The 19,876-nt window shown below is 47.4% G+C and overlaps 1 protein-coding gene across 1 annotated transcript in view; it reads left to right on the top strand.

The window, feature by feature from the left end:
- LOC125941012 (uncharacterized) overlaps positions 1–15,283 on the top strand; it is a 29,334-nt gene extending 14,051 nt beyond the window's left edge. Inside the window, exon 6 of the mRNA XM_049657888.1 lies at positions 15,176–15,283. Coding sequence (XP_049513845.1) covers positions 15,176–15,283 — 108 coding nt within the window. The remainder of the gene's footprint in view (positions 1–15,175) is intronic.
- Positions 15,284–19,876: the final 4,593 nt, after the last annotated feature.

Raw genomic sequence — 19,876 nt, 5'->3', positions numbered from 1 at the left:
GGAGAGAGGAGATGACAGGAATTTTCCGAAGGTAGAGGGGCTTTACGGACGCGTGGACGTGAGCGACATCTGGCGGTGTTTCAAGGTGGCTTTTTCTTCCCTCCTCGCGCTCTCTTCGCTATCGCCGTCTTACATCCTCCGCTGCACTCCGCGTTCGCTCTTGCATCCTTCGCTGTGCTCGTTCGCTGGGTTACGCCGAGGCACAACGAGGTACGCCGACGCTCAACGCAGAACGGGCGCCTAAGAGCTGCGCTCTAAAATCAGCTCTATACGGACGATATTTCTAGCTTTTCATTGTCCCGGCCAGGAGCGCCTCCTCCGAGCTTATCAAGAATGAAGTGGTGTGCTTCATAGAGTACCCCGGCACGAGCATCCCGACACTGAATAACACGCGCAAGGTGGTGTTCGTAGGTGCAATAGCGCCCTTCCCTTCAGCGCGCACATTAAGCGAGCTTTTCAATGTGGCCGCCTGTTGTCCGCGCAAGCAAATAATGGAACATGACCGACGAAAAAATTTTAAAACCAAAGGTTATTCGAGATAAACGACGAGTGAAGGGCTGCAGACGACGCACTGAAAAAGCCAGGTCAGCTCGTTATATAGTGTATTTGGGAATTGTTAAACTGTTAATAAATTTGGGAGGAAAGCAAGCTACAAGTACTCCACATCGTTTTAGTAAGTGCTCAGTTACTGTTGTGAGGTAGTAATTAGCCACTGTAATCAGTTACAAGTGAAGGACACACATGCAATTTAAATCGGATACATATTTGTGTGACGGGTGCAAGTGTGAGGGCAAAGCAGCAAATTGCTGTAAATATGTTGATTGAAGACATCTAGAAAACTGCATGCGTAGGGTGGTTCCGATTAAAAGAGAAGGACGGTAACCGTACATATGTGGCCGAAATCTAATTCTTCTGCAGCCTCAAATAATATACTGCATGGCTATAATTACATTTTGAAAGCTTGAAAAATTCAAGTAGCGTTTGTTTAAAACTATTAGGTTGTCTTTCTTGAGGCAAAATGTTATTTTTCACATGCAGTGATAAATGCAATAAAGGCAATTTTGGCTTTTTTTGAGAGATAGGGAACTGAATATAACACTAAAAAATATTTGCTTTTTTGCCCATGCCCCTTTATATAATTCGTCCTACCGGATCGCTGAGTAGCAGGTTAGTTCAGGCCAACCTCTCAGCATTACCTTTATAATCAATCTCTCTCTCTCTCTCTCTCTCTCTCTCTCTCTCTAGAGATGGTAAGAAGGTATTTTTGGTTTATTTTATGCTATTCAGGCTTGCGAATTCATTGGACGTATCGTGATTGTGTGAACTGAAGTAAAAGAAACAATTTTTCCTTACTTTGTTTTAGGCTTGCGCATTCAGCGTGAAGATCGACTTAGATGGCTATTTTGTGTACACGCTGTCAAACCTTCCCGAAGGCAATTTCCAGTGGGTCGTTGTGAGCGTCACTACGCTCGCAGATGAGTCCGAAGGTCTTGTAGTAAAATATGGCAAGTTGACGTACCTAGTGACAGGCATGTATACCGAACAAATAATGTGTGATGATGGCGGTGGAAAGAACAAAGTTGAATAATTATGTATTTTTAAATAATATACTCGAACGCAAGAAATACGATGTTGCTACAACTGCCGTTGAAAGAATTTTTGGAATGATGCAGCAGTGATCTATTGCTTATTATTGTGTGTCGCATAACAATGAAATAAAGGGCTTTAAATTGCATACATTGCAGTTTGGTTCGCTTTTATTTGCGCTGTTTTGATTTGTTGAACCACGCTGAGCGGGCGCCTAAGGCGACATTGCGATCTGACAACAGAACTGAGATAGACAGGTTAGCATGAAATAAATAAATACATTGCAGTGCCATGTTCTTAAGCTAAATAAATCGTAGCAAGGTTGGGGAATAAAAATTAGCACAAAAACAAAATCCTTTACCATACACTACAATGAAATACTTGTTATCATGTTACTGCAATAAGTACTACGCCTGTTGAATTTGTGCCAGCAATGTTTGAGCTGTTCATTTAACAACCAACTTATGATGTCAGCTGCCATGAGCGCTTATAAGACACTTAAAATAATTAGGCGCAGTTTCAATTTTGCCAGTTCTTCTACGAAGTATTTAGCTTACAACACATTCGTGCACTTGAAGTGAGAATATACATTACAAATTTGGAACAGTCACTCAGATGCACCTGATAAACTATCTCGAATCACTTCAGCACAAGGGTGACTATTTCACCTTTTTGGTCACCATACCTTCATTGTCACTTTTTTGGTCACGAAAGGTGGCCAAAAAAGTATTTAGGAACATCCATCTAATTGAAATAAAAGCATCCTTAAGCTTGTCTTTTCTTCATTCCCATAGCCTGTGATCACTTATTTCACTTTTTCAAAACGTGATATCATAGAAGTTGTGTGTATTCGCTTCTAGATGGTGCATTTAAAGTAGAGCCTGTCTTTGCCCGGGCTGACTTGTTCTTTCAATCACCTCTTGTAATCAACTTCCTTGAGAATGTTATCTGTATTATCAACTTTCCCTGCCGCCGTGGCTCAGTCAGCTAAGGCGTTGCACTGCTGAGCACGAGATCGCGGGATTGAATCCCGGCCGCGGCGGCCGCATTTCTATGGAGGCCAAATGCAAAAACGCCTGTGTGCTTGTGTTTTAGTGCGCGTTAAAGAATCCCAGGTGGTCAAAATTAATGCGGAGCCCTCCACTACGGCGAGCCTCATAATCCAAACTGGCTTTGGCACGTAAAACCTCAGAAAAAGAAGAAGATGTATTACCAACCTTGCATTGCAAGAAGTGCATTGACTTACCAGTCCGGGTAGTCTCTAGCTGCTTCAAGGATGCTCTGGGGAAGTGTTTGCTGGAACATCAATGTTTTTCATAGCACATTTTAACGACGGATCTATTGAAAGTGGTGACAGTCTTTGGTTGCTTGCTAAACACACGACTTTACTGCAGCGGAGCTTAAATATTGCAGTTGCAACATGTGTGCCAAGGTGAATAGATAAAAAGTTAAGTGTGTATATTTTTTATTAGTTACTTTCTGCGATTTCTCATGCAGGTAATATCCATATTTTCCAGCAATATATCTGGAAAGGTGGAACAGTGGTACAGCCAGAGCTGTTATCAAAAATATTTTCGAACGAAACCACGGCTAAAACTACTACTTGTATTATTAGAGATGTTTCAGAATATTTTTTGTATTATTCGCCGTTAATTGTTGTATTCTTTTCTAAATAGGATTATTCTTGACGGGTGCCTACTTCTGGTTGTTCTATGTTACCTTAGTACATTTTGTTTTGTTTGTATCTATCGTATATATGCAGAAGAGAGGACATTCCGGATTATATAAGTGAATTTTAGACATTATTTGCTTGTTTCAGGCTTGTAACTTCTCCCCCTAATATGATGCCCAATTCCTCACCATCACTGCTACATGACATCTGACGTAGCGTTGCAGTGACGGTGAGGAATCAGACCGTACAACTACGGCAAGTCTCTAAACTAGCTCTTTATTGGTCAGACCTGTGCCCGCAAAAAATAGTCGCACTCGGGCAGAATGATAATGACGAGCAGGTGCGTTGATGTTGAAACCTGATCTGCGAGTCAAGCGCGTTGACTGTTTATACATTAGTCGTCCAAGATTCCAGCGTAATCGTTGGAGCTTGCGTGCCTTCCAGAAAGTAGAGCACAATTCGTGTCGTGCACGTAGTCTGATTACACAAGCGTCGTTCAAAACATGCACAACAGATAGAACTAGCGACAACATTCGAGATTGTTCTGATACATGCAGGGGCGTCTTGCGCTTAGAGATACACTTTAACACTTGTTAGCCGTAAAATGCACCCATCTGAAAGGTAAACAAGAACGTTTGTTAACATGTCGTAGCGTAGAGGCAGTTTGGAGTAGCAGAATATATATATTCTGCAACACTTAATGTGATAAGTTGTGATGCGATTTTAAAAGAAGCCCACTAAAAACCTTTTGGATCTGTATGATTATTGCTCACGATAAGGACGCCTGCATTTGGAAAGGAATGCGCAAGACTGTCACTTTCAAGATGTTCCCACCAGCACATAACTAAATACAGCACGTCACTGCAAAAGTACTCTGCAATAAATAGAAGATAGAATAATGAGACATTTTTATAGATCCTAGGGCGTCGTTCCATAGCAGACATTACACTACGGACTAATGAAGCCATCAGGTATCTTCCGGCGTCGAGAGCAGCGCTGCGACAAGTTATAAAAAAAGTAGTCGTAGATTTTTGCCCAAAAATGAGTAGAGATCAGTAGATTCCTTGTGCTGGTGAAAGAGATATTTTAAATGAAGCCTTTGCAGGCAGGGATTAAGTTCTCTTTGTTAGTTGTACAATGTACCATCTGCGAAGCAGCAATAGAATACAATGACCTTCAAAATTCTTGTCGCGGTGCGAGATTGTAGGAACCACACGGTGACAGAAAACCTTGGACACCATAACTAATAAAAAGGTGCTTGTGACAACCTTCAAACCAGTTTTGGAAGGGCCTCAATGACATCTGGTACCAGTAGATTCAAGTTGTCAGTGTACTGAGGACTATTAATTGTAAGCCGAAAAGAGAAAGAAAGGCACATATATCTCGCGTAGTTTGGGCACCGTAAAAGTTCATTGCACTTTCGAAGTAATCGACTGAAAAATCTGTAGTGGCGAGTAATAGAAACTTGTACGCAACTTTTTAAAAGCAGTAAACTTCGCTGTCAGTTCTCTGACAGATGCCAAAGATCAGTCGAATCTAGAGGTCTAGAGCTTCATGACGAAATCACTAAAAAAAAATAAAAAAAATAGAACTACTGATAAACCAGTAGCTGAGGCAACACTGGGAAAGAGGGCTCAAGGTCGCTCAGACAGGCTTAGAAGAGGACACATCAGCTGGTGTGACATCGAGGAAACGTCCGGAGCAGAATCCGTGCTCCAATCACATATGTGCATCCAACAGAATAACATTCGCATAAATTGACAATCTTTCAGCAACCACGGTTAGTGAACGAAATTTATATTTTGTTATTATACACGGAATCGGCGTGATGCCAGTCCAACGAGAAGTCGAGGTGTTCCCTGCTGAAGCACCAATAATGTCGAAGCCATAAGGCATTTCCACGAGTCGTGTTGTTTTCAGAGGGATGACCTGTTGGGCGCGTGTCTCACCACACGTGCCACCTTTACATCAAACACACAGTTGCGAGCAAGCTCTCGTGTGGCCCGCACTTTTCCACACGCATCTGTGTGTGCTCTTTTCTTGATGTGTCGGCATAGCTGGTCAACTAGGCGATCTGTATCGCTGCAAGAGGTCATCGCGAGGGTGGCCGCAACTGTTGTGGAGTGTTGTTATATTGCAAGCCGTGCGAGCTGTTTCAGTCGTCCAGCAGCGTAGAAGTTATTGCTGCGGAATAGGTCACTGTGGGTTCGCTGTTTCCAAACGCTACAACAGCTTTCACCATTTTTTTTGCGTACCTACAAGAGGACGCATTGCCCTGACCAGCGTGTCTGAGCTGGAATGCGCGCTTTTCTATTGAGTCCAATGATGCTGCCACTAAGGCGCGAGCAAATCGCCACATTGTATTATTGATATCTCGCGAGATTTTTTCTTCGTTTTTCATAAAGAAATAATAAACGCGCGGTATGCACTTTGCTGGAAGCACCTCCTGACACAAGTCCGTGCGACTCCTTACAACTGGACAATTAGAGTAGCAATCACAATTGTTACTTGATTACTATTTATTGCTCATTGGATGTGATTGACCTGTGTTGGACTGAGAACAAGATTCGATTAATTTTATTAGCGTAGAATGATGAGTCTTTTTCAAAGCTTTCTGCATAACACCTGGAACAGCCTGTACATGGTGTCCAGGCGTTGCTTATCAAATTGTTATCAAAGCCGCTAGACGTGTTCGTTTTATTTTTTGGATTTATAAAATCAGCGGGGAAGAACAAAGCATTTTCTTCAATGATATTCAAGGCAAATTGGCGCAAATCCGAGAATAAATTGGTTCCCTATACTTGTTATTTGTGAACCGAACGTATCAAATCCCTACAAACTATATGGTTGCGAAACGTTTGCATCTTCCACATGCGAGGAACGGAGCAACGTTCTCATTTACATCCGCACGGACTTGAACTATGTTTCGCATGCTGTTCAGCCTCATGACTACAACCAATACGTATGCCTCCGCGTCAAAAAGAACAAAATGGCATTTACTCTTATTGGTTGTTACATCACCCCATCACGGCGGTTTGACCCTGAAAGACTGAAAGACATATTAAAGGAAACTGATGGCCCCTGGGTCATCAGTGGGGACTTCAATGCGCACCACTTGCTTTGGGGAAGCACCAAGATAAACTCCAGGGGAAGGAATGGTGCATCGCTTGCCTCTGATTATGACCTCTGCATCATGAACGATGGTAGCCCGACGTATCTGTGGGGTCCTAGATATAGCAGCTGCCTGGACTTGACTTTGGTGTCACGGAACTTCACATCACGTGTTAAATGGTTTTGCGACATCGAGACTCATGGGAGTGATCACATTCCCACCTACTTAACGATTAATGGACTCACTTGATCTTTCTCTCGTGGTATCTTGAAGAGCACTGACTGGACTAGGTTTACGTCGCTTATGGAAGAAGCATGTGGGGGAGATTTCGACGGCGACATCGCTGACACCATCACAGAAGCACTTAAAGTTTCCAAGTGTTCATCATCGTTGTCATCAAGCCGAACGGATTTCGACATTGAACTTGAAAGACTTCGTGCGATTCGACGGCGTGCAGAACGACGATACAGACACACTAAATCAATTTATGATCTGAGAGACGCTCGTCGCATTCAAAAGAAAATTCAGCGTCGCATACACAAACTAGAGAGTGAGCGATGGAGGACATTCTGCGAGTCACTGGACCCTCGCAAGCCGCTTTCACATATCTGGAGGACAGTACGTGGTCTTCGTTCATCCCCACACCAACGACACCCATTTGCAGCTTTGGCCCTCCATCTTGGCCAAACAGAGCTTGGTGTGGCGGAGGAATTCTGTGCGAGAGTCACTGGCGAGCCTGTCAACATCAACGTTGATGTAAGGGACCTCCCAGTGGCTAAGGTACCGGAAATGGACGTGTCCTTTACCTTGGAAGAACTCGAAGTTGCCCTGGCAGTCTCTAAACGATCATCCTGTCCAGGCCCTGACGGCGTCACCTATTCTGCCCTGGGACACCTTGGACAAGAGGCAAGACGAACGCTTCTGAACAGCTTTAGCAACTCATGGCATAGAGGTACAGTTCCCCAGCAATGGAAGTTAAGTCGGCTGGTACCATTACTAAAGCCGGGAAAATCTCCGTTGGACTTGGCGGCATATCGCCCTATTGCTCTTGCCAGCTGCATCGGCAAGGTTATGGAAAGGATGGTCCTTGCACGTCTAGAATGGTATCTCGAGCGTTACAATATCTACCCCGCTTCCATGGCAGGATTTCGTCGGGGTCGTTCTTCAATTGACAGCGTTATTGACCTCACAACGTTTGTGCAGCAGGAGAAAACCCGTAAGCGCATATCAGTTGCGCTCTTTCTTGACGTGAAAGGCGCGTATGACAACGTTGCACATGATGCCATCGTCACCTCCCTGGAGACTATTGGAATCGGCGGCCGCATGCTTCGTTGGTTATCCGACTACATAACTCGCCGGTCGTTTTTTGTGCAAACAGAAGATGGTCCCACAGCTGAACATTACACGTACTGCGGCGTGCCTCAGGGAGGAGTATTGAGTCCGACGTTGTTCAATGTGACACTCATTGGACTAACTGACGTTTTACCTAAGACAATCTGCCTCTCGATATACGCAGATGATATCTGCCTTTGGACTTCTGCAGTTACTCGGCTTCAGGTGCGTGCGCGTTTGCAACGGGCAGCAACCTTGACATCAGCATATCTTCAAGCACAAGGCTTGACTGTGTCAACCGAGAAATGCGCATTGGTTGCATTCACAAGGAAACTTATGACACCATACCCAGTCTATATTAATGGACACACTATTGCCTACGCAAAGACCCATCGATTTTTAGGTTTAATAATCGACCGCAATCTTTCCTGGAGCCCTCATTGCTCGTACCTGAAGAAAAAACTGTCGTCGATAGCCCAGGTACTGAGATTCATGTGCGGGGAAACATGGGGTACATCTGTATGCTCCATGCTTCAGTTGTACAGAGCTCTATTTCTGGGATACCTACGCTACAGCCTTCCAGTGTTGCCCAATACGTGCAAGTCAAATGTTCGCTCGTTGGAGAGCTTACAGGGCCAAGCATTGCGCACTTGCTTAGGACTTCCTCGCGGCGCGTCAACACCTGCAACAATCGTCCTCGCCAAAGATCATCCGATCCAAACATACGTTGCAGTGGATTGTCTCAGGGCGCATATCCGCCATCTTTCCCGCGTCCCTGATCATCACTTGGCGTTCTTGCCTTCGCAGAGACCTCGTTCCACGTTTTCTGAAGTTATCGTCACCAATCCAGATTGCCTTCCATCAGGATACACCCCAGCAGCAAGGCCTTCATTACCCTTGTGGTGCCTGCAACAGCCTCAGGTTCGCCTAAGTATTCCGGGAGTAAAGAAGAAGGCCAATCACCCAAGAATAGCTCTTAAACAGATGACACTGCTATTAATGAATGAGACCTACTGGGACCGAATACACATCTATACTGATGGCTCCGTCTCATCTACCAGTTCTTCAGGTGCCGTTGTCATTCCGGCTACGAAAACCACACTCAAGTTCAAACTGTCACACGTGACAGCATCATCAGCGGCAGAGCTTGCTGCCCTGCGTGCTGCTGTACAATACCTTCTGCAAGAGACACCTCTGAAATGGGTCAGATTTTGTGATTCTAAGGCAGCACTTCAGAGTCTACATTTTGCCATTTTTCACAGGACTCATGAGCAGCTGGTATATGAAATAAGAGAAGACCACCATCAAGCTATCGCTAAAGGGCATGAAATTGTATTTCAGTGGCTACCGGGACATACCAGCATTGCTGGTAATGACCTCGCCGACGAAGCCGCCCGGTCTGCTCATATGGAAGGCCGACCAGTCCCAATCCCCTTATCCAGGACCGACGCTGCAGGAAAACTTCATATCGTGGCTAAAGCTATGACATGCAAATATTGGTCTTCTCTTAACCTCCCGAAGTGTCATCTCCACAAAATTGACCCTTCCTTGAAGCTACAAGTGCCATCAAACATTTCCCGCTATGAGGCGACAGTCTTGTGCCGCCTCTGGCTCGGGGTGGCATTTACAAAGGCCTACTCATTCCGCATTGGAATTGGCGATACGCCCATGTGCGACTCTTGTGGAACTACAGAAACAATTGAACATGTGTTATGTCTCTGTCCCCAGTTCGACGTCGAGCGTGAAGCTCTCCGGACAGCATAGAACCGGCTGGACTTTCGACCATTTTCTGAAATGAAGATCCTTGGACCATGGCCGTATGCGTCGATGGCACAGAAAGCCACGAAAGCCTTGTTGCACTATCTCAAGTCGACAGGTCTTGGCGACCGTCTGTAGACTTCGTGCGAAGTTTCTTTGTGCGCGAAACTGTGCTCTCTCTATTTCTTTCACTCTCTTTTCATCCCTATACCCCCTTCCCACAGTGCAGGGTAGCAAACCGGACGTGCGTCGGGTTAACATCCCTGCCTTTCCTCTCTTCTATTTCTCTCTCTCTCTCTTCAATGATATTACTTCAATATAACAGAATGGGGGGCTAATTGGTACTGCATTACAATGAAATTAAATTCTGGTGTTTTACGTGCCGAAACCACGATCTATGAGGCACGCCGTAGTGGGGACTCCGGAACAATTTTGACCATCTTAGGTTCCTTAATGTGCACCTAAATCTAAATCAACGGGTGTGTTTTGCATTTCGCCCCCATCGAAATTTGGCCGCCGTGCGGGATTTGATTTGAGGTAAAACGCAAAAGAGCATGGGGGGCGACAGAGTAGAGCGCTGTGTCTTCGTATCCTCTGTCGTCCTGCGTACTCTTTTGCGCTTTACCTCAAGATAATACTTCAACCATTGAAATAAAATCCGGTGTGCTACCCCGCCGTACACAGCTTCGTAACAGCCTCTTCGAGGAATCTCCAACGCTGGTCATACGCTCAGCAAGTCCCACCCTCCGATTGGTCTGTCAGGCGCGTTATTCATCACGTGATGGATTAAGTGATGGCAGAACTGGTGAAATTCTGCTTCCTTTGGGAGCATTACTGGGACACTACTGAGGTTTTTCCGCTGTCTGGGCTCCCTATTTAGGCATGGTGGGCTCCAGGAAACTCTCGACGTACCACGCCTGCTGAAAACCCGTTGTGATTTGTAGAATGCTACGGATTAAATGCGCAGTTTTTCATAGAAGCACCACTCTTAGAAAGCACTGAAATAGGGCACCTTTGTGGGCATCCCACGATTGTCGATCGCAGCCATCACGCGTCGTCTGAAATGAAGAGGTGTTGCGTGAACGGCTCACATTCAACGTGAATGGTTCATACAATACAGAGGAAGTGTCCAGAAAGTTGTCCACGCTTTTATAAATTCTGTGCCAATAATTATAACGACGGACACTTTCTGCAAATAGAGTTTCTACTCGAAAATTATTGCGTCACCGCCATGACGTTGTCAAAGTGTTCCGAGTACAAAACCAAAGGAGAGGGGCACAAGGTCCTGGAGCGGTTACTACACACGTATCCAGGCAGCCAACAAGACCTCATCGACGCCATCAAGACCAAGTACTATGAAGATCCCGCTCCCACACAACCATGTACAACACCATACGCGGGACAACCCAACCTACTATTGGACGAAACTATCACAGAAAACGAGGTAGGTGAGAGCGGCCATCGCAGCCACCACCTGTAACACAGCGGCGGGCACGGATCACATCACGAACACCATGATCAGAAACCTCAGGGACAAGGCCATCTCCGCGCTCACTGGCTTTCTCAACCAACACTGGGAACAAGGTACGGTGCCGACGATATGGAAACACACACGAATAGTCATGATCCCCAAACCGGGCAAGAAATTGGCAATTGAAAACCTCAGACCCATCTCGCTCACATCCTGCCTGGGTAAGGTGTACGAGAAAATCATAGACAAGAGACTGGAGAGACACTTGGAAGACAAGCACCTGCCGGACACCATGTTCGGTTTCCGCGCAGGCTTGTCCACACAAGACGTATTACTCCAAATCAAGGAAGAAGTCCTCAGCAACGTTCCCCGCAGCGGCGAACATGCCCTCCTAGCAATCGACATCAAAGGAGCTTTCGACAACGTCAGCCACTAAGGAATCCTAGAAGGGCTCGCCAACACCAACTGCGGCGAGCGAACGTACAAGTACATTCAGATCTTCCTAAGCCACCGCACGGCAGAGCTGAAGATTGGGGAGATGCAGACTTTAGTATACCACGCTCGCAACGAGGGCACACCACAAGGAGCTGTCAGCTCACCCACGCTCTTCAACGTCGCCATGATCGGCCTTGCAAGAAAATTGCAGGACGTGCGTAGAAGGCCTCTGCCACGCCTTCTACGCAGACGACATAATACTCTGGAGCACAACAGGGTCCCTCATTGAAAAAGAAGAACGGATGCAAACTGTAGCTCACCTCAAGAATACGTCATCCAATGGGGACTACAACGCTCGCCCGAGAAATCCGAACTCATACAAGTCTGGCGAGGCCGGGGTAACCACAAGGTCCCGACAGACCCAACACGAGAACTCGAGGTACACCTCAATGGGGGCCTCGTACCAGAGAAGAAATTGCTCAAGGTGCTGGGCATGTGACTGCAGTCTAACCAGCAGGTATACGCACACCCTTACGCTCCTTAAAACCAGTGTAAAGGCGATATCACGCATGATATCGCGCGTAACATCCAAGAATGTAGAGGCATGAAGGAAAGAGACACCCTTCGACCGGTAAGGCGCCTAGTTTTGAGCAGAATCTCATACAGCCTGCCCTACTACCACTTGACACAATCCGAGACAAAACAGGCCGACACGCTCTTGAGGATGGCTTTCAAGATCACTCTCCGCCTGCCGATGAGTGCATAGACTGTGTAATTATTGGCGCTAGGGTTACACAACGCCCTCTGCGAACTCACAGAAGCCCTTCACGTCTCACAACAACAGAGACTTGCGTGGACTCACACACGACCGCAGGTCCTACGAACCTTGGGCTTCAAAGCCACAACACCATGAACCCAAGAAACCCTCACCATACCTCGTCACGTCCAGGACATGTATCCCATTGCCCCAATACCACGCAACATGGACCCTAACCTACACTCCGTCAGGAGGAGAGCGAGGGCCCAGTACGTAGAGAAAACATTCAGGTTTCATACCATGGCCTGTTTTACGGACGCTGCCATGTCAGCCACGGGACGAAGAATAAGGGCGCAGCGGCAGTGGTCTGTGACCGCCGAGGCCACATTACATCCGGAGCATCGACCCGCCCCTGCACGGTCACCGAAGCCGAAGAGCTGGCTATCGCGTTAGCCATCCGCGAAGACCAACACGCAAACAAACCACTGACGATCCTCACGGATTCGCAGCACGCCTGCCGCAACTTGCTACAGGGACGAATCGCAAGACCTGCTGCACAAGTCGTAGCTCAAATACCCAAGGAGGACACTGACGACATCACCACCAAAACCACCATCTGGATACCGGGCCGCGTTAACATCACGGGTAACCTGTATGCCGACAGAGCAGCTCGAGAATTTGTACTTAACCGAGCACTCATCACGGCGACGGCAGATGACCCTGACCCAGTTGACACCGAGTATTCAGCAATCCTGAACTACCACAGAGGGAGTCGCTTGCGATATCCCCCACCCCACCGAAAACTAAAGACGGAGGATGCCGCTGCCTGGCGTGGGCTTCAGACAGGCGCTTACACGAACCTACACATATGACATCACATGCCCCCCACAGCCTACAGGGACGAATGCCCATGGTGCGGGGCCACACCAACCCTATACCACATTACGTGGGAGTGCACGTTAGACAACATAGAACACCACGACACGAACACCACGAGGGCGCCATGGGAGGCACTGCTGCCCAGCTCGGCCCTCGACGACCAGTTCAAGCTGACTCAGAGAGCAGAGAAGATGGCAAGAGCCAGCGGAGCGCTGGACTAGGGGCCCCGACGACCATTAGCGATGCCCCTTCGGGCCAAAACAAAACTCTGATTATTTTAGATGCGAAGCAGCTTATGGCGGGTGCTTTGTCCGTCCTGCTTCCCGCGGCGTCCCACACCCCCACAGCGCATGCGCGTCCCCTCCCCCTTTCTCCTCTCCTACGCTCCCCCTTTCTCTCCTCTAGGAATCCGGAGCGGCGCGCATGACAGGTGGTGCGACAGCTGCATACTCCGCTGGGGGCGCCACGGTAGTTCCGCGGTATGTAAATGACGGAGCGCGCGGCCCGATGAGCGCTCGGGCCGCTGCCGCGAAACCATCTCCCGCTCAAGCTAACCATCTCCTCGCTGCTTCGCATCCACACATGGTTCCCTTTAGCGGGAGATGGAGTAATTCTTTCTAATAAAGTCTATCTATCTATCTATCTATCTATCTATCTATCTATCTATCTATCTATCTATCTATCTATCTATCTATCTATCTATCTATCTATCTAAGGAAATGCAAATAATGTGTCATGCAAAAATCTTTAATGGAACTCGTGTGGTGTGTCTGAAGAAGAGATAAGGCGCTTTGAATGCTCATAGAGTTGAAGCCAGATATATCGAACCCGCATATACCGAATAATTGTGTATAACGAGCAGCAGTAAAATCCCCTTGAAAATTTTCTATAAAATTTTTATTATATATATATATATATATATATATATATATATTTGTGATCCCCTTCAGATTCGATATATCTGGGTTCGACTGTACATGTGCGATTCCTTGAAACCACGGAAGTAGGGTGCCTTTGTAAGCGTTCCGTCATTGTCTCACGTTGTTTTCAGAGGGATGATCGATACAGATATTGTTGCGCGTATGTGTTTTTGCAGCCTGGCTGCGCTATCTTGTAATCTTTCAAATAAACCGCCAGTTGCGGGCAAGCTTCTTGTTGTCCGTACTTTTCCGGGCGCATCTGTGTGCACTGTACTCCTTCTGTGTTGCCATGGCGGCTCTACTGTCTATTGGTAACGGTGCATATGGATATTCAATTCTATTCAAATACATGGAATTTGCATAGAATGCGTCTGAGGATAGACGCAAATATTATTGTGCGTCGTTGCGACGTCAGGAGTTTTTTTTACCCAGACATCCAAACTGGAAAACAGCGAACGTCATCAGTTTTCTTTCGCATCTGTTTTGATCCATTTACAAGAGCCACCACATAATATTTTCCGTTCAAGTTTCGGTGCCCTGCACAGGCAGAGACTGTAAGTATAGTGTACGCTACACTCTCAGCACACATCGTATATCTCTCCCAGTATCATATATGCTGCGCTGGAGCCATATTCTATAACGGTTCCCTTTGGAACCGGTTGGCTTTACGCTATTGGCTGGAGCTTGGCATCGTGCGTGCAAATTGTGTTTCGTCACACAGGTTGTAAACCATGTGCAAAGAGAAGCTGTCTTCTGCACGAGCGGTACCGTGGAGGAGTGGTTCGCTCGAGGGTCGCGTGCGTTAGATAGCATGGTCTCGATGATTGCTAAGGCAACCGAGGCCGTCAGCTAGTCTCGCGCTAGCCGACGGGATGCCAATGGCGGCTTCTTCGTATGTGTTACTAGCGAGCGTTCGCGAAAGACAACGGCATCGACGCGACGCGTTCGACTTAAGCGAGGAAGAGTTGTGAAGGCATTTTAGGCTCTCGAAAGGCGTGTTGTGGCTGTGCGACGAGCTAGAAGAATATCTCGGACCACAAGATTTAGTGACGTTGAAACTGCCATGAACGTTTGCGACCGGCGTCTTTCTTGTTTTTGTTTTCCCACGAGGGAGTTCTCAGCAGTGCGTCTGAAATGCAAAATTGGGTTATCGCAACTGTCAGCCAATGGCACCATTACAGCCGTCGCCAGGGGCATTACGATTGTGCAAAAAAAATAATAAGTGTGGGTGAGATGCTTCTTCATGGCGCAGGAGAAAGCCGCACTCAAGGAGTGCTTGCTTGACTACGGCGTTAACTACGGGCACCACATGAAAGGAGCGTGCCGCTGGCTCCGCTTTGCAGCGGCTAACGAGTCTTGAGGGGGCCAGGCAGAGGACACGGTGACGACGTAACGATGAGAATGACGTTTAATTACATCGCTACGGAACGGTCAGAATAACTTCTTCTTGGGCGAGTTGGCGTTTACTGAACATGATACTTAGTAGCGCAAAGCTCGAAATAAAAGAAAACAGTGAAGGCGGGAGGAAAGGAAAGACGAGCGCTACACTCACAACTGTTTATTCCGAAGCAGGGCTTGCTATATATACACAATCATACGCATGCGCAAACGCATAAAACACACAAAGGGTGCGCTTTGTGTGTTTTATGCGTTTGCGCATGCGTATGTTTGTGTATATATAGCAAGCCCTGCTTCGGAATAAACATTTGTGAGTGTAGCGCTCGTATTTCCTTTCCTCCCGCCTTCACTGTTATCTTTTATTTCGAGTTTTGCGCTACTAAGTACCATGTACGGAGCGGTCAGCTCTACAAGCTTTCTGACGGAAGGCGACACAGACACTGCACTGAAGGCTTGTGCTGAAGGCTGAAGTCCGTTCGCGGGGGCGTCCTTTATAGAGTCTAGAACACGGAGTAAGATGAACTTCGTGGTCTGGAACGCCCTCGCTCAGCAGGAGAAAGCGAACGCTCTCCACGCTTGCGGCCGCCACTCGGTACATGGCAGCCAGTTCAACGCATTTTCTAACCGCTACTGACCCAGCAGAGGGAAAAGCACTGACGCGCGCACACGCACACACAGACACCGCCGGCGTCTTCCGTTCCGAGGAGAGGGAGCGAATGCACACACGACGCTCACTGAATGGAGACAGCACACGTTCCGCTCATTGAAGGGAGACAGAACTGGCGAGCTCACGCAGACATCAGGGCGTCGCGCGCGCCGTGGAGAAGGAGGCGAGAAGGCGCGCACAAAGGCTATCGTCTTTTCGCCGTTGCGTCCCCCTAGGCGTTTTATTGCGATGGCAATTATATGGACACTTCTACCGGATTTCTGCCGTCGCCGTCGCCGTCGCCGTCGGCGTGAGGTTCCGCATAGATTTCAAGGGCGATAAAGTCGTCGCCGCGCGCCGTATGCACGAGCGAAAGTGCGCGGGGGACGCGTGCTATCACGGAGAGCGAACGCTCGGCGGAAAGCAAACGTGACCATCGCGCAAAAGACCGTGGGGGTATGGGAGGGAGGGTGGCGGGGCGGCGCTGTACTCCGGCACCAAAGACGTATCTTGCCACTTCATCTCCCACGCGAAAGCAACAAAGCGGAAGAGGGGGGGGGAGGGGGGGGCAGCTTCTCCTCTGCCAAGAACTTCTCCTTTGCGCTTTGCCCGGGGATGCCGGTCGTCCGCACCGTGTCTTATCTCCACACGGCTGTGACCTTTGTATGCGCTGTGCATTCGCCGCTCAGTTTCCGTTGAAGCGATAGACCGCGCGAACCTGCGCTTGCTGCCAGCGTTTTGACAGTCGTTGGCTGCGGTCATTCAGTGTGATCTATTCATGTTTGCTTGTGCGCGCTGACACTACGATTGTTAATTCAGTTAGTAAGCCAATGTGTCCAAGTTTATGCAGCCGATAGAACTACTATTCCTACTCCGAATAGCTCTCTACTAATTTGCTATAGCAATCGATGCTTCGCCTTTCGGGCGAAACTGCGACATTTTTTTTCAAACAGTTGCGGGCTGCACGGCGTATTTGAAACGTCCGGGCTTTCGCCGTGCCTTTGGCCGCGCGACACAAATTGTTCACCACACAGGCCAGTCCTAACAACGGCAAGATTCCCTAAGTTGTGGAATGTGTGAAAAATAAAGGTTAAGAAGTGTTTTGATAAGGAAGTGTGTTCTGGCATTACATGATTTATAACAAGTTCGCTATGTGCGTCTCGAGGCTACAGTCGTGGCTACAGCACCTTGCGGCAAAAGTGTGTTTCGAATGGATAACTATGAATGCATGATAGGAGGGCTGCTCATAAAGAACCCTAAGAACGGATATTGGAAATCAGGTATAAGTGAACGAGCTCGACTTAAGAAAAGTACAGACGGACACTCAAAGTTAAGAATTGCAGGAATATTGATCCGGTCATGTTGGATATCAGAAAAACAGAGGCTTTTGGTCATTGACCAAGTCACAAGTTGGTGGAGCTTTTGCATTGGTTTGGAAACGTCTTACTTAGAATATCATTCAAGACTAGCGATTGTTGTCTTGATAGCAGCGACAACGAGAATGATAAGATAAACATGGAGTCAACTGGTACGCCGACGACGATAACGAATCTAGTGGTAACAGCTACGATGACGAACTGCGAGAACCACTATTACGACAAGATTCATAAAAAATGCCCGCAAGGGAACCGACGACGCTGGTAACACGACGACGTGAATAACAATGCGAAACGCAGGGAAGTTAATACCGAACACTGGGGAGACGCTTAAATTTCACCTTATAGAGTAGAGCGCGATAGCATTTAAGGGTCACCAACTTCTTCTCACCTTCTCACGCTTCCCGGCAACTGCAGCTTATGCAACCGTAATCTCTACCGGTCAACGCTTGCAGCGATCGCCATGCAAAAGGCGAGCTTTCGGGCTCTTTTATTTGCTTTCCCCCGCACGGCCGGTGCCCCGCTGCCGCGGATGCGCGGACGCGAGTGCTATCTGGTGGTGTTGCAAGGAACCGAGCGGCGCACGCCGCGTGCGCCCATCTGTGATTGGAAGAAACGCGCCGTTGCACCGCGCTGTGATTCGACGACAATTTTCGCCTCACGGCCAACGCACAGTCAACGCCGGCGGCGCCGTGCTTTCTGCGTAATGGGGCCCTTCAACCTCTCGCTTTGACACGCTCTCGCTTAACTCTCGCTTTTACGGCCCGAAGCAACTGTCTTCGCGGCGACAGATGCCTTAGCGATGGTCTCCGTATTAACCATGAACAACTGGGACTTTTTCGAACACCTGTAATCCGTTCCCATGGGAATTCGGCCGCCGCAGCAGGGAACCAAACCCTACGACCTTGTGCTTATGAGCAAAATGCCGTAGACGCTTATTCACCGCAGGGAGGTGGAGAGGTGACGCCTTAGGTTACTCATTACTCGATAAACTTGTTTTTGCCTTTATAGTACTACACTGAAGTAATTAATCTTGTACCTGCTGTATAACTCGGCGTACCTATGCACCGGGAAAATGTTGTCGATGCAAGCCAATATAATTATGCATACAGCCCGCCTATTCCCGTCGAACTTGATGATTCCGCAGCCAGTAATCATCCCAATAGAAGACCCAATTTTCATCCAACCCAACGAACATAGGCCAATCAAAGTCATGGATTTCCTCCTTGAAACCGATCGTGTCGCCTGCACAACTTTTCTAGAATTTCCGTGGCTGTACCACTGCAGGAGACGCTGTTTATGCAACCATGGACTCAACTCCTCTCCTCGCAGTTGAACGGCTTTCGCCTTCTTCTTTCTCTTTTTAACAGAGTTTAACGTCCAAACGGAACACGGGGCTATTAGTTACGTCATAGTTAGGGCTCAGGATTCATTGCGGCCACTTGTGGTTTTTTAACGTTCCCCTAATATGCGGTTCACGCGCTCTTTGCATTCCGCCTCGATAAGAATTAGAGAAGTCCGGCATTGCTAGACTACCTACTTTGTACGAACTAAAAACAAATAAACTAAATGATTTCTCGACCTTCAAACATGGTAAATGCAATTCTTGCACACGCGAGGAGCGTTTTCGTCGAGTTTCGACATCCTCGAAAACATTTGTCAGTACACCTTTGAACACGCCCTGGAGCCCTGGAACACGCCCTGGACGAAGCTTTTCCTCGGGGCTCCGATTTGCTTCGATTTACTATACTCAGATACACGTAAAACGCAGAAGTGCTTCTGTGGCACAACTGATGAACCGATTCAAATCAATGTTTTGCAAATGAGAGAAAAAAGTTGAGCAGTTCTAATATATGTGGGAAGCTGAATTTTCATTTATGGCCAGGCTTTTATTTCTCTAAAAAGGCAGTGTGTCAAAAGGAAGCAGTAGTTATACAAATCCAGTAGATTAGAGACATTAACGGTAGCTACAAAACAGTGCAGAAGCGCGGTGTTATAACCATTACACCGCGGACGCCTTTACCCCGCTACGGCGCGCCTCATAATCGGATCGTAGTTCTGACACGTAATACCTCAGAAATTATTTAAAATAACAGGTCAGCATACGCCGAACTTTGGTATGTTCTCGAATATAGTAGTAAAACGCGCGCTAATTCAGAAGGTAGAGAGAGAGAAAAGTTTAATGCAGAGAGGTCGGCCTGAGGTAGTACATTCGAAAAGCGTTAGAGTGCAGTGCGCAGTGACTCTGTCCCATCCTCATCCCCAAATCCCGCAGGAAGATGTTGTTTTTAATGAGCTTTAATTGGAGGTTGGATCACCTTCCCACTGCTTTTTTATAACGCGTGATTTAGACCCACAACGAAAGGGATCTCACATAAATCAGGCATATCGCTAACTTATTAGAAGTATCTTTTATGTTTTTTGATCATCATCATCATCATCATCATCATCATCATCATCATCATCATCATCATCATCATCATCATCATCATCATTATCATCAGCCTATATTTATGTCCACTGCAGGACGAAG

This window comes from Dermacentor silvarum, chromosome 10 (assembly GCF_013339745.2).
Source record: "Dermacentor silvarum isolate Dsil-2018 chromosome 10, BIME_Dsil_1.4, whole genome shotgun sequence".
Classification (NCBI taxonomy): domain Eukaryota; kingdom Metazoa; phylum Arthropoda; class Arachnida; order Ixodida; family Ixodidae; genus Dermacentor; species Dermacentor silvarum.
The sequence above is the reverse complement of the archived record's forward strand: the minus strand, read 5'-3'. Positions and strand labels throughout refer to the sequence as shown.